General features: G+C 38.6%; 1 protein-coding gene across 1 annotated transcript; it reads left to right on the top strand.

Annotated features, from left to right (window-relative positions):
• Positions 1-5,307: 5,307 nt before the first annotated feature.
• Positions 5,308-14,234, top strand: LOC127482672 (vomeronasal type-2 receptor 116-like). The gene is made up of 6 exons (XM_051839388.2): positions 5,308-5,481; positions 6,768-7,053; positions 7,417-8,223; positions 8,912-9,139; positions 9,485-9,608; positions 13,216-14,234. The coding sequence occupies exons 1-6, from the start codon at positions 5,366-5,368 to the stop codon at positions 14,148-14,150; spliced, it is 2,496 nt and encodes an 831-aa protein (XP_051695348.2). The 5' UTR covers positions 5,308-5,365; the 3' UTR covers positions 14,151-14,234.
• Positions 14,235-15,590: the final 1,356 nt, after the last annotated feature.

Below are 15,590 nucleotides of genomic sequence, written 5' to 3' on the forward strand. Positions count from 1 at the left end.
TAGGAAACCTAAACAGACCCATAACCAACACAGAAATGGAATCAGTAATAAAAGCCCTCCCAAAAAAGAACAGCCCAGGACCGGATGGACTCACTGCTGAATTCTACCAGACATTTAAAGAAGAACGATCTACAATTCTTCTCAAGCTATTTAAAACAATCAAAAGAGGGAATCCTCCCAGATACTGTCTTTGAAGCCAGTACCACATTATTTTCTAAACCTGAAAGAGATTCAACAGAGAAAGAGAATTACAGACCAATTTCCCTGAAGAATATAGATACAATAATCCTCAGTAAACTCGGGCCAGTAGAATTCAACAACATATCAGAAAGATTATCCACCCATACCCAGTGGGATTTATTCTTGGTATGCAGGGATGGTTCAATGTTCAAAAATCAATCAATGTGATATCCACATTAACAAACTGCAGAGGAAAACCATATTATTATCCCAATAGATGCAGAGAAAGCATTTGATAAAATACAACACTCTTTTATGATGAAAATTCTAAACAAATTGTGTATAGAAGGAACATTCCTCAACACAATCAAAGCAATTTATGAAGAACTCATGGCCAGCATGAAAAATGTTCAAAATCATTAGCCATCAGGGAAATGCAAATCCAAATCACAATGAGGCTTTACCTCACCCTGTTAGAATGGCTTACATACAGAAATCAACTAACAACAGATGCTGGTGAGGATGTGTGGGAAAAGGCACACTAATCCACTGTTGCTGTGAATTCAAATTGGTAGAGTCACTATAGAAGACAGTTTGGAGTCTTCTCAGAAACCAGAATATAGCCATACCACACGACCCAGCCATCACACTCCACAACATTAACCCAAGTGAAATTAAATTGGCAAATAAAAGAGCTATCTGAACCTCAATGTTTATTGCAGCTCAATTCACAATAGCTAAGACATGGAATGGGCCTAAATGCCAATCGATGGAAGACTGGATAAAGAAACTATGGATATGTATTCTACAGAATTGTGCACAGTAGTAAAAAAAAATGAAATGCAGTCATTTGCAACAAAACAGAGGAATCTGGAAAAATCATGCTGAGTAAAATAAACCAGTCCCAAAGGGACAAATATTATATGCTCTCCCTGATCTGTGACAACTAACTGATCACCTAAATGGAAACCTGTAGAAGTGAAACTGACACTATGATAAGCAATGACTTCATCTACACTTGTTCTGACTTTCAAGGAACAGCTTACTATTTTATTCCTCTTAGTATTTTTTTTCTACTCAATGCCATTCTTTGAACTCTTTAATTAACACAGAATTTTTCTTAGGGGTATAAATCCAACTGAAGTGATATCCCTGTTAAAAATAGGAGTGGAATAAGAGAGATAGGAGATGTACATTTTGGCACATGCACCCTTGGACTTACCCCTAATGGTAAAGCAAAAAAGGTGCCATGGGGCTCCAAATCCCATTAAGTTGGCAGATACCAATGCCATGTTACTAGGTAAATTGATCAGTTGAAGTTCATAACTGATCATAAAGGTAGGATTAAGTGTCAAAGGAATCACATAAACAAGTCCAGTGTCTGGTAATAATAACTGATAGAATTAAAAAGGAGAGAACGATCCCAACATGCGAACGGGATACACAGCAGACTCATATGCCCTAAACAGCACTTTGGCCTCAGAATCAGCCCTTAAGGCATTTGGATTTGGCTGAAAATCCCACGAATGCAACAGAGGCATGGAAATCCAAGATACTGTGGTAAAAAAAAGGCCTAAATGAAGGATCTCTGTGAGTGAGATCCATTGAAAGAAGCGGCCAACAAAGAAGGAAGTACCTTTTTCTGAAGGGAGGAGAGAACTTCCACTTTGATTATAACCTTGTCTAAATAGGTTAGATGAGAGTTTGTGAACTCAAGAGGCTTCCATAGCCTTGGAAGCTCATGACAGGAGCCTCAGATGATTACTGGTGTCATAAATAAGGGTGTCAATTGCTAAATCCACAACAGAAGTCACTGTGAACTTGCACCCCTTGTAGGACCTCTGTCTTTAATGTGTTATACTTTGAGAATTATCGCTAAAACGAATCTTCAAAATTTACTTTACAAAAAAAAAAACCACTTTACTTTATAGTTTGTGTGTCTGTGTGGGTGCAAACTTTTGAAATTTTACTTAGTATAGAGTTGATCTTCTGTATAGAAAGATAATTACAAATGAATCTTAATGATGAATAGATTGAGAGAGGGAGTAGGAGATGGGATGGTTTGTGGGAGGGTGGGTGGTTATGGGATGAAGAATGTAATACTTTCTCCATTTTAGTATTTTTTTTTGTTCTAGTACTATTGGTTGAACTCCGTAATTAACGCACAATTATTCTTAGGTGTTTATATTTTAACTGAAAAGTGATCCCTGTTAGGAATCTGGAAAGCATTATGCTGAGTGAAATAAGCCAGTCCCAAAGGGACAAATACCATAGGTTCTCCCTGATCCAAGACAACTAACTGAGCACCAAAAAGGAAACCTGTTAAAGTGAAATGAACACTATGAAAAATGAAGACTTGATCAGCCCTTGCCCTGACTGTTAATGAACAACTTAATACGTTATCCCTCTTAGTATTTTTTTGTTTGTTCTACTTAATACTTTTCGTTGAATACTGTAATGAATACACAGTTATTCTTAAGTGTTGAAACTTAACTGAAAAGTGATCGCTGTTAAATATGAGTGGGAATAAGAGAGGGAAGAGATGTGCAATTCGGGACATGCTCAAGCTGACTTACCTCAAACGGTAGAGTTAGAAACATACCAGGGGATTCCAATTCAATCCCATCAAGGTGGCATGTACCAATGACATATCACTAGTCCCAGTGATCAATTTCTGTTCACAATTGATCATAATGATAGGACTAAGAGCCAAAGGGAGCACATAAAGAAGACTGGTGTCTGCAAATACTAGCTGATCAAATAAAAAAGGAGAGAATGATCCAAAATGGGAAGTGAGATACACAGCAGACCCATAGAATGGCAGATGTCCTAAACAGCACTCTGGCCTCAGAGTCAGCCCTTAAGGCACACAGATCTGGCTGAAAAGCCCATGAGAGTATTACAGGCATGGAAAGCCAAAACACTCCGGTAAAAAAAAAAAGGGGACCTAAATGAAAGATCTCCATGAGTGAGATCCCAGTGAAAAGAACAGGTCATCAATGAAGGAGGTACCTTTCTCTGAAAGGAGGAGAGAACTTCCACTTTGACTACAAACTTGTCTAAATAAGATAAGAGTCAGTGAACTCAAAAGGATTCCATAGCCTTGCCAACTCATGACAAGAGCCTAGGGTGATTACTGATGCCATAAACAAGAGTGTCAATTTGTTAAGTCAACAACAGGAGTCACTGTGCACTTACTCCTCATGTAGGATCTCTGTCCTTAATGTGCTGTACATTGTGATTTAATGCTGTAACTAGTACTCAAACAGTCTTTTTCACTTTGTGTTTCTATGTGGGTGCAAACTGTTGAAATCTTTACTCAGTATATGCTAAACTGATCTTCTGTATATAAAGATAATTGAAATTGAATCTTGATGTGAATGGAAGGGGAGAGGGAGCAAGAAAGTGGAAGGTTGCGTGTGGGAGGGATGTTTTGGGGGGGGGCATTGTAATCCATAAGCTATACTTTGGAAATTTGTATTCATTAAATAAAAGTTAAAAATTGTTTTGCATCATTGTTTCATAACATACATTTTCCATGAATTTTTGAAGACTTCTCATTGCATGGAGTGTATCCTTTCCATTCCTAATCTTTTTTAGTAAATCATTTGCATTCAGATTGACTCTACTTTTAGTTTCTACACATTAGAGAGAACAGGAGATATTTGCTCTCTGATTTAGATTTACTTTTCTTGTTAACTGAACAGACTACGAGTTTCATCATTGTACTGGTAATAAATCAAACTCATCAAGACAATGAACTTTCATTTTTATGTAAGTCAGTGAATTCTGTGTGTGTTGTGGCTATACTTCATCTCAATTTGTATGAGCCTCTATTAAAACCTCACTAGTAGCATCAGAGCAGTGATTAGGCAATGGAAAATGTGTTTTGCTTAAAATAATAGGCATCTCATTTATACCAGTATGAGTTTAGAAAGCATCTGAGTGGAATACTAGAGTTCTCTTATTGCCCTCTTGTCCCATCCTTATTAGATTTACTTCATTAGCAATACATCACACTGATATGCAAGCACAAATGATTAGTCAGTGTTGATCATCACTATTACCTACAGGACATACTATCCATTGTGTTCACTCTCGTGTTGTGTAGTATGTGGGTTTTGCAAAAGATTAAAGGTATGTAGCTGCCCTGTCCATCATAATAGTTCTGAAAGTCACTTGCATTCAAGCAGTACAGTTGTCTGCAGCCATCATCCTGCCCTTGGTGTTTGTGGTGGTGGGAATAATGAGGTGACTTCTGGCTGCTGTTGTCTGTCTTATAGTAAAAAGCAAAAAGTACTCAAATAGTTCCTAGTTCTCATGAGAGCATCAACCAAGGTTGAAGGTGCAAAAACAGATCAACATGAGATTACCGTGGTTAACACTAGTGGAAGGGTTTCTTGTTTTACACCTGAAGATGTGGTGATTTGACATACAGAATCGGAACTTCTGATTTCAGCGTGATTACTGGTTCCACAGTGATTGAAAACCACATGTCCTAGTGGGTATCTCTCTATACAGGATTGGTTTGGGGTCTATGTGGCATCAAGACGAAATGTGCCTGCCCAAAAATGCAGTGTGGGAGGCTGCATTGTGTGGCTCATTATCTTTAAAGTGTGTGACACAGGAATTTTCTGGTCTGAAACCTTTAAGAGAACCTTGCCTGATGCTGCCCTTCATGCCATCTGATGTAATCCAGGTACATAATTGCCAAAAGTTCATGGAGAGGTTTATTGACAAAGCCCATTGACCAAATGTAACTGAGAGGAGTTTCTCCCTTGAGTCTTTATATCCATGAACTTGGAGGAAATCCTGGCACCTGGGGTGAAGAGGATGAATCACAAACATGTTTTCTTTCCTGTATTTTTCACCTGGCAGAAGACCTGAGCTGCAAAGCCTGAGGGCAGAAAGGGTTTACAATTCCCCCATGGAGAAATGGACAGCTGGTGGAAAAAATCAGATGGAGCAGTATTAAAGTAGCTTGATTCAAGGAATCACACACACACACACACACACACACAAACATGCTATATGTATGCACCTGCATGACCCTGCATGCTCCACTGTGGTTGTGTCCTAGGGTTTTTCAGAGACTTTGAAAATGTTTCCTTGGATTTTTCTGTTGCTTTTTCTGCAGCTATATCTCCTTGTGATTTGTCAGGATGGTCCCAAGTGCTATTCCCAGATGGAACAGAGTTTTTACAAGGATGGAGATATTGAGATTGCTGCCTTTTTCCCCATTTACATACACCTCGTTGACAGAATCATGAATATTTTCCAAAGAGATCTCACATTCATCCGGTAAGTTTCCGTTGCCATAATCATTTTCCCTTGATTTACATAATAACTACTTGTTATTGGGTCTGCAGATGGATAGAGATATGTGGTTTCCTACACTTTGCATTCTCTGTCTCTCCTAAAAAGTGCTGATAATTAATTTGGGGCATGAGGTGACATTTTCTTTCTTGTGTTCATGCACGGTTCAGGGAAAGGTTTTCTAATCGTAGGAGGAAGGAGAGTCAGGATGGGATCTTCCTGTCCTTCCCTGTCCATGTTCATCTACTTAGGTGCCTACTGTGTCTCAGTAGAAGATTCTTACAGAACCCATGCACTGTAATGAATGAACTGAGTTACATGAGCTCTTCTACATGTGCACACAATCTTTTATTCTACGTACTAGATTTGGGGGCCATGAGAACACTTCATTTCTTCTACATTGTAAAGAAGAAAAGATATTCAAGAGAGTAAGTTTTCACTAGTTAAAAGCAATCTTGACTCAACACCTTTGCACAAATATAAAAATTATATTTTAATGATGAACATAAGAAATTTAATGTTTGGAATCTACAACACTCATGATGTGTCCCTGATTCTTTCCTTTTCTGGGAAAAATACATTTCAGAAGGGGGGTTATTCTGCTTCCACCCCTCTTTAAGATACATTTTTATAGCTAAATATAAATGTTATATATATATATATATATATATATATATATATATATATATATAAAGCGATTCCAGTCCACCCAGGGAGTGTTTCCAGCTTCTCCAAAGTGCTCCTCCCCTTTCACTGTTTCCCTTCTTTCAGGCTCTGAATCTGATTTCATTTTCCTGGCTTGGGATGGTCGTTGATCAGTACATTTGATGGGGAAGAGATTTTTCTCGATAAACTCCAAAATTCCATCTACCATTCTCCATGCTTTGATGTCATCCAAATTTCTGATCACATAGCCTTCAGCTGAGTTATTCTCTTTTCCCGTTGCATCCTGCAGCCTTATGATCATATGACTCTTATTTCAAGAAGCATTTAATGATGTGACATTATGGTGTAAAAGCAGATCTTATTTTTTAGAATCTTTTAGGCTGGGTGACCCGGATAAAGATACTAGCAACTTTGGTTCTGGTGAGGACAACTGTCCTGCAAATGCGATGCTCTTGACACTCTGTCCTAAGCAAATGTACATATAAAGATTAGAACACTTGAATTTTTGACCATGACCAATCCATCTGTCAGAGTAATTACAGTAGAATTGATGATAATCAGGACTGCAGGCTTTTCCCTTAAAGATCCTTGTGCCTTTCGTGCAGGTTTCAATCCAAAAACTACCAATATGTTCTGGCCTTGGTTTTTGCTATTGAGGAGATCAACAATAACCCCCATCTTTTACCCAACATGACATTGGGATTTGATCTCTATAATGTCATGCACAGTGACATGATGGTGATGGAGAATCCCTTCATCTGGCTTGCGGGAATGGAAAACCATGTTCCCAATTACATGTGTAGGAAACAGAGCAAGTCTGTAGCCATAATATCAGGAACAAGCATTGCTGTCCAAATGAGGACACTCCTGGAACTCTACAAAATTCCACAGGTGAGTGTGTAAAGGAGAGGGAAAAAGCACATCACCTTAGGTGCCTTACTTAGACCCAAAAGTTTAAGTGACAGAGACCTTATATATTTCACACAGTGCATATTCTAAGGAGAAGGTGTGCAGACATTTGGTGAGGTAGCCACATTTGTTCTAAAGTGATGTGGGTGAGTGATAATGAGAAATGTTTTCCTCAACTTGTGAGTCTAATGACTCATGAACTAGGAAGTTTATATGTAATGGGAGATGAGAAAAATGAAATATTCTAAAATCTTCTGATCCATCAATCATTTGCTTAATTTCTTCAGGAATAAGATTATTCACTATAGCAATAACCTTACACAGATTTCTTGCCTTTTCCCTTAGCTGACTCTTGGATGTTTTGAACCTATTCTGAGTGACAGTGGTCAGTTTCCTTCCCTCTATCAGATGGCCCCTAAAGACACTTCTCTGGCTGTTGGCATGGTCTCCTTGATGCTTCATTTTAGCTGGACCTGGGTGGGTTTGGCCATCTCAGACCTCCCAAAAGGTATTCAGTTTATGTCCAATTTGAAAGTCAAGATGCAGAAGAATGGCATCTGTGTAGACTTTGTGGAATTCATCCCAGTCACTGAGGAGTCACGTAATTCACTCCAGAATAGGTTTCATATCCAGATCCTAAAATCATCAGCAAATGTGGTGATTCTTTTCTGTGACACTGATTCACTCATAGGTGTCAGCTTTCCAACATGGAAACGTGTAATGACATGGAAAGTCTGGGTCACCACCTCACAATGGGATTTTGCCAGCGATGAGCATCATATCCTGCTGCACTCATTCCATGGGACTCTCATTTTTTCACACCACCATAGTGAGATCTCTGGTTTCAAAAACTTTCTTCAGACAGTTAACCCTTCCAAATACCCAGAAGACTTTTACCTCTCTACATTCTGGTCACTACATTTTCATTGCTCAGTTACTGGGGCGTCGTGCAAAACCTTGAGAAACTGTCCACTGAATGCCTCCTTGGAATCGTTGCCTTTCCATCATTTTGATATGAGCATGAGTGATGGGAGTTACAACATATACAATGCTGTGTATGCTGTGGCCCACAGTGTACATGAGATGCTTCTACAAGAGTTAGAAATGCAGCCAGTGAGCAGTGGGTCAAAGGTGGAATTTTCTCCTTGGCAGGTAATTTGGTTTCCTTTGCATGACTTGTATTATTGGAATGATCCCCTTAAAAGCTTCTGCGGGTTTTCAAACCAATAACTTGGGATCCTTCCTTCAATCACAAGATATAAATGAGCCCTTTGTTGTAATTTGTGATTAGAAACAGGGTTCCCTTTTCAAGTGGGAAGGTAACTTAGATAAGCATCAGTGCTGTGTCTTAAAAATTACTCTCCCATCCTGACAATTTAATTATGACTTGTGAATACCTAGACTGTGTCATTCCATTTTCAGTCTCAGAAGTAAAAAATTATTACTTTTTAGTGTCAAATGTTGCTGAGTATGCTCATCCACAATGTACATAAGACATCTCATTAAATTGCATAGTATTTTATTCTGGTAACTGCATTACAGATGGTTGTCCTAGGGACACTGAGAAAATAAGTGAGTGTTGGTAACCTGGACTCCACATTTTGAAACTGTCATAATTTCACAGTTAGATATTTTTGATTGCACTTGTTTTTGGATGAAAGTGAGTGAAATCACACTTATTTTGATGTAGTCCTCATCAGGTTTTTAGTTTTAATTCATTGGGTGGCTATAAAAAGTTCCCTTTGTTTATTTGTGATTACAGACAAAAGACTTTCTCTAACCTGGGTTTGATGTGTTATTGCTTGGGCAGTCTTCATGAGAATATGATGCATTTTTTCAGTTGCACCCGTTTCTCAAGAACCTCCAACTTACCAATCCTGCGGGTGACCTAGTGAATTTGAATCACATGGGGAATTTGGAAGCTGAATATGACATTCTCAACTTTCTGAATTTTCCATATGGTGTTGGACGTAAGGTTAAAGTAGGACAGTTTTCCCCGTATGTTCCACAGAGCCAACAGTTGTCTCTCTCTGAGAATTTGATAGAGTGGGCCACAGGAATTACAGAGGTAAGTTGGTCTGATCATAAGATTCACACTATACATTGTTACCCTCCAATTTATATGGGGATTTGTGCAATTTGGCTTATTATAGCATACTTAGAGACATTAAACCACACCCCTCCCAATCTAAATACTTTGTTATGTTTTTAGTGTCTGAGGATGGACAGTACACACATTTGTTCCTCCACGTTTTGAATCTTTTTATTTAGGAAATAAACTTGCATGCCATCATTGTGTCAGAAATAGGTATTTACAGTTTAAGTGAACAGGTTGTGCAGGACTTGAAAACACTCTACATGGAACATAAGCAATAGTCCCAACTCTGACCCACACTCATCTGATTTTTCTCAGACTCCACACTCAGTATGCAGTGAGAGTTGCAGCCCTGGATTCAGGAAAGCCCCTCTGGAGGGGAAGCCTACCTGTTGTTTTGATTGCACACCTTGTTCTGAGAATGAGATTTCCAATCAGACAAGTAAGTCAGTGCCAGCTTCATGGAGAAATTAACACCTGTTTCTTAGAATTTCCTCTTCTCCATGAAAAGAAAAGGATGTGGATTATGACTGCTGAGAAGATTCTTTTAACCTTCTGGTGGAAGTTAAACCTTATATTCAGTAATAATCCCTAAAAGGATAAAACTTTGCACACTATACTTTACCACATGTAGTATTTGCAAAATCATTTAGGTAAATTCATGTCTGCATTCCTTGTGCGTGTTTAGATAAAATGCTTTCACCAAATTCAAATATAGCATGCTTGCAGAGAGAAAGCATAACTCTCATCAAACTGTGTGTAAGACGAAAAGCTGTATTAGAAATTATATAGTATATCATGCTAAGGATAATACTCATCAGATATCATAAATGAGCTAACCTTAGCCTTTGAGAAAAATCATGGCTTATGAAAATATATATCTTCAGGAACATTCCTATGCTTACACACATACACTCATGAGTAAAATTTATTTCAAAATAATACATGCTGACATGCATGGTAAAAAGAATGCATAGCAAGGTAGGTTAATGACATCAAATTCAACACAAACCCTTGAAGATAGGATGTGGACATTATAAGGAAACTGAGGTAAATAAAAATTGGAAGGGTTTATAATTGGTGCTCATAAAACAAGCAAAATTTATGAACCTCAGAAAGTTGGAACAGTACTAAAAACAAGATTACAATGTCTTTGTGTGTTACACAAAGAGAGCTGAAGAGATCTCTGCACAGATATAAAAATAGTAATACTAGAACTTTTTAATCATTTAATGGTGATAGTTTGAATAGAGAAGAAATTCAGAAATTTCCAGATATAAAAATGATGAAATACATTGGGAATTTTTTTGAAAAATCCAAGTATCTTCAAGATTATGAAAATAATTCTTAATACTTTTATTGTGATAAACACTTTCACATAGGAAAGGAACTCTTTCTCAACTCCTGTACAGAATAGAAAAAATGGAAAAATTCTGTTTCTTCTACAGAAACATCTTAACTTGTTTGGTCAAATACTGCCAGATATTTCAGTAAAATGAAATTGTAAGACACTGTTGTTGAAATAAATTCACACATTTGAAATTTTAATCAACATAAATCCATCAGTGTTTTTAAATATGTTACATCATGCCCAATGCCTTGCATACAATAATAGTAATAAGAATAGCATAACTGAAGAAAAACATTTAACAAATCTAAGTGATCTGAGAATTATACAAGAAGAACAAAACAACTCAAAAATGCGAAAAAGAAGGATCAGTTTTAAATCCTAAAGTGTGCTTTAGAATGTCATGGAAGTTATGGCTGAAGATTGGATACAAAGTTGAAGAAAGAGTGCAACTTATGCAGGAAATTACCAGGATGGTCTGCTTTGTGCATATAATAGAAATGAAAGCCATGCAACTTATTATAAAGGAAGATATAAAAGTGGCATCATTTTCAACTAATCTTGGGATGGTGTAATACAATCAAAAATCAGTAACTGAGTTAAGTAGTGCTGGAATACTGGATTAATTACAAAAAACCAGTTATTTTTGCTTACCAATTCTGGAAAACAAAGCTCTGAAAATGAGCACATGTAATATCTCAAAAGTAGGAACTATCCAAAGATAAGACCACCTAAATTTTGGAAGACAATTTCAAGTTGCAATATCTGACATCGATGGAGCAATGTATAGAAGGGGATACTGACAGAGAAAGAAAATTCATGTTCAAGGATAAAAAGGCAGCAAAGTGGAACTATGCCAGTAGGGTTCAAGGTGATCTCCAGACTGACTTTGATTACAGGCAGCATCCCAGTGTGTTCCTTGATGGAAATCTGCTCAAGGGTGGCATCTTATCCAGAAGGCATCAAGTGTACAACTCTTCTGCGTTTCTCTAGAACTTGACCATCTGCTTTCTAATGGTGATCTCTCAATCAGTGCTTGCCCATAGAATGGCTAACCAGATCCTACCTTAGAGAGATGTGGTTTAGTGAGATAACTGGGTACTTCCTGTGCACCCAAAATTCACACAGTAAATATCCCAGTGCATGATATTAAGAGTGGGAACCTGGGCCAGTACTGTGACTAGGAGTTGAAGCCTCTGGCTGGAATGCCAGCATCCCAGTTGGGCTGCAGTTCCAGTCTCAGCTGCTTCACTTCCAATGCAGCTCTCTGCTGATGCTTAGGAAAGCAGCAGAAGACAGCCCAAGTTTCTGAGTCCACACCATGTAGGAGACCCAGAAGAAGCTCCCACTTATTGCCTTAAGACAGCCTAGTTCCAGCTATTACCATCATTTGGGGTGTGAATCACTGGTGGAAGATTTCTTCCTTTCTCTTTTTCCCTCTTTCTCTTTCCCCTTCTCTTTTTCCATGTCCTCCTGTCCTTCTCTCTCTCCCTCTCACTCTCCCTCTCTCCTACTTCTCCTCCTCCTTCCAAAACTCTGCCTTTCATTAAATTATAAATAAATAAATGAATAAATAAATACACACTCATTAGAAATAAAACTGGGATCCTTTGGTCATTGAGAGGGCCATGAGAATCCAGAGGGAATAACACCATTAAAACAAGGGCTTACTGCAGGCATGGAAAGCCAAGACTCTGGCAAAAAATAGCCTCCATGGAGGATCTCCGTGAGACCTCAATGGAAAGAAATGGTCATCAAAGAATATACTCTTCTCAGAAGGGAGGAGAGAACATCCAACTTCTTATGGCAATGTCCAAATACTGATGGCAGCCTATGGCAAGAGCCTCGGGTGATCACTGATGTCATACATAAGAGGGTTAATTGTTAAAGGAATAACAGAGTCACCGTGCATTTATTCCCCATGTAGGAACTCCATCCATAATGAGTTGTGCTTTGGGAATTGACTGCAATTTTTCCCCAAACTCGATTCTATATGTAGTTTGTCTTCATGGATGCAAACTGTTCAAATCTATGCTTAATATGGAGTTGGTCTTCTATATTTAAAATCAAACTAAAAATGAACCATAATAAAGAAGGAGATGGGAGAGGGGGAGGGAGGTGGGATGAGAGTTGGGATGGGAAGGTGGGTTTAGGGGAAGGAACCACTATATTCCCAAAGTTCTATCTATGAAAAAAAGCATTAGTTAAAAAAAGTTGAATTATGAAAGAATGCATTCATTAAGAAAACAAGGACTGCTGCTTACTCTTGTTCAAAGTGAGGATGCAGCAAGCTTGTGCAATGTATAAAGGTCAGAGTAGTCTTTACCACACATAGAAACCCCTGGCATCTTGATCATCACTTCCCAATCTGAAGAAACCATGAAGAATAAATTTGTGGTGTTAAAATGAAACAGGTAAAAAGGTAGGTTTTTAAAGTACCATGAGTAGGTTCAGAGAGTAGCCCTTAGTACTTTGTTAGGACAAAAAGAGCATGTACTCATGAGTATGTAAGGTACTTAGGGAGATGGAGTAATAACTCTGGCTAACATGAGGAAGATGGGCATGAATGATGGCCAATAATTTGTAGATGTCATCTTATATGCTATTTCAACATCAAATAAGGACTACTTGCTTAAACTGGCTAAGTCAGGTCCTTGTGAATCAGGAACTTGGGATGATGTTATTGTATGTTTCTCACTAGATATGGACCAGTGTGTGAAGTGTCCAGATCTTCAGTATGCCAACACAGAGCGAGACCAGTGCTTCCACAAAAGAGTGACCTTTCTGTCATTTGAAGATGCCCTGGGGATGATCCTGGTCTGCACAGCTCTGTGCTTCTCTGTCCTCACCGTTGTTGTCCTTGGGGTCTTTGTGAAGCACCGAGACACTCCCATAGTCAAGGCCAACAATCGTTGTCTCAGCTACATCCTGCTCATCACCCTCATCTTCTGCTTCCTCTGCTCCTTACTGTTCATTGGTCGTCCCAACAAAACCACCTGTGTCCTCCAGCAGACCACATTTGGAGTGATATTCACTGTGGCTATTTCCACTGTCCTGGCCAAAACTATCACTGTGCTTCTGGCCTTCAGGGTCACTGGTCCAGGGAGAAGAATGAGACAGTGTCTGATATCAGGGTTACCTAACTCCATTATTCCCATCTGCTGCCTGATCCAACTGGCTCTCTGTGGCTTCTGGCTTGGGACTTCTCCTCCCTTTATTGACACAGATGCACACTCTGAGCATGGCCACATCATCCTGGTGTGCAAAAAGGGCCCCATCACTGCCTTGTACTGTGTCCTGGGCTTCCTGGGTTCCTTGGCCCTGGCGAGCTTTACTGTGGCTTTCCTAGCCAGGAATTTGCCTGACAAGTTCAATGAAGCCAAGTTCCTGACATTCAGCATGCTGGTGTTTTGCAGTGTCTGGCTGACCTTCCTGCCTGTCTACCACAGCACCAAGGGGAAGATCATGGTGGCTGTGGAGGTCTTCTCCATCTTGTGCTCCAGTGCAGGGCTCCTGGGATGCATCTTTGTTCCCAAGTGCTACATTATTCTCTTCAGACCTGAGAAGAATGCTTTGAAAGGATTCAGGGATAGAATAATTTCCAAGGAAACAGATGTTCTCAGGAATAGCTCTTAGGCTCTCTCTGTTTTCAATGGTTAGAAACTAAAATTTATAAAACCGATTTTGCATTGTGATGTTATAAAATAACTTGCAGCATGTGACCTCCTTATGAACAATTTATACTTTTCTTAAAACGTTCTTGTTCTGAAGGACCAATCCACAGAAAATGAAGAGAGAGTGGGATAAACCTTCCATCTTGTGATGGAATGTGAAGATATCTGTAGTGGGCCAGTGCTGGTTCATGCCAAAGCAAGGAGGTTAATTCAGGTGTCCATGTGAGTACCAGGGACGGAAAGGCTTAGGCCATCTTCCAAAGCATTTTGTAGATCTTAACAAGGAGCTGAGCTGCAAGTGGAGCAGACAGGCCATGAACTGGCACCTACATGGGATGTTAGGTTTACAGGTGGTGGTTATATCCACTACACCCCCATGGTGGTCCTAATCCTCCTCCTTCAAAATAATACTGTGTACTAATTTCTTAGCCTGGGTTTTATGTTCATAAGCACAAACCCATCTCATTTCTTTTCAATCCTGTATTTTCATTGTCAACTCATTGACCTTGTTATCTTCATATTTTGATAAAATGAATTACACATTTGTTTGCTACTTTTAATCATTCATTGGAGTCTATACTAAAATCAGCTTAGTAATATAGTTGGAATATTTCAGTGCAATCATTAGACATGTTAAGTCATTATAATGTGTATAATTCATTGTCCAGAAACTCCTTAATTATATATCATTTCATATGAATTTAAAATGATGTGATACACACCAAGATTTCATTATATGTACAAGTGATTCTGCAAACTTTTCCATCTGTTCATTTTGTTTATTATAAATTTTGCTTTGATTTTCTTTTGCCAGTACCAGACATAAGAAGTTTCTATTTGATGTAATCCCAATTGTTAATTTTCGCTTTGAATGCCCATGACTCTGGGCTATTTTCCAAGAATTCATTGCCTGTGCCTATATCTTACAGGGTTTCTCCAATGTTCTCCAATAATTTGATGGTGTTGGGTCATAGATTTAGATCTTTAATACATGTTGAGTGGATCTTTGTGTAAGGTGTAAGATAGGGGTCTTGCTTCATGCTTCTGCACGTGGAAATCCAGTTTTCCCAGCACCATTTGTTGAATAGACTATCCTTGCTCCAGGCATTGGTTTTAGATCCTTGATCAAATATAAGTTGGCTGTAGATGTTTAGATTGATTTCTGGTGTTTCTATTCTGTTACATTGGTTTACTCATCTGCTTCTGTACCAGTACCATGCTGTTTTGAATATAACAGCCCTGTAGTATGTCTTGAAATGTGGTATTGTGAAGCCTATGGCTGTGTTTTGTTGTACAAGATTGCTTTAGCTATTTGAGATATCCTGTGTCTCCATATGAATTTCAGCATCATTTTTTACAGATCTGTGAAGAATGTCTTTGGTATTTTGATTGGTATGGCTTT

The sequence above is a fragment of the Oryctolagus cuniculus genome (assembly GCF_964237555.1).
Source record: "Oryctolagus cuniculus chromosome 16 unlocalized genomic scaffold, mOryCun1.1 SUPER_16_unloc_1, whole genome shotgun sequence".
NCBI lineage: Eukaryota > Metazoa > Chordata > Mammalia > Lagomorpha > Leporidae > Oryctolagus > Oryctolagus cuniculus.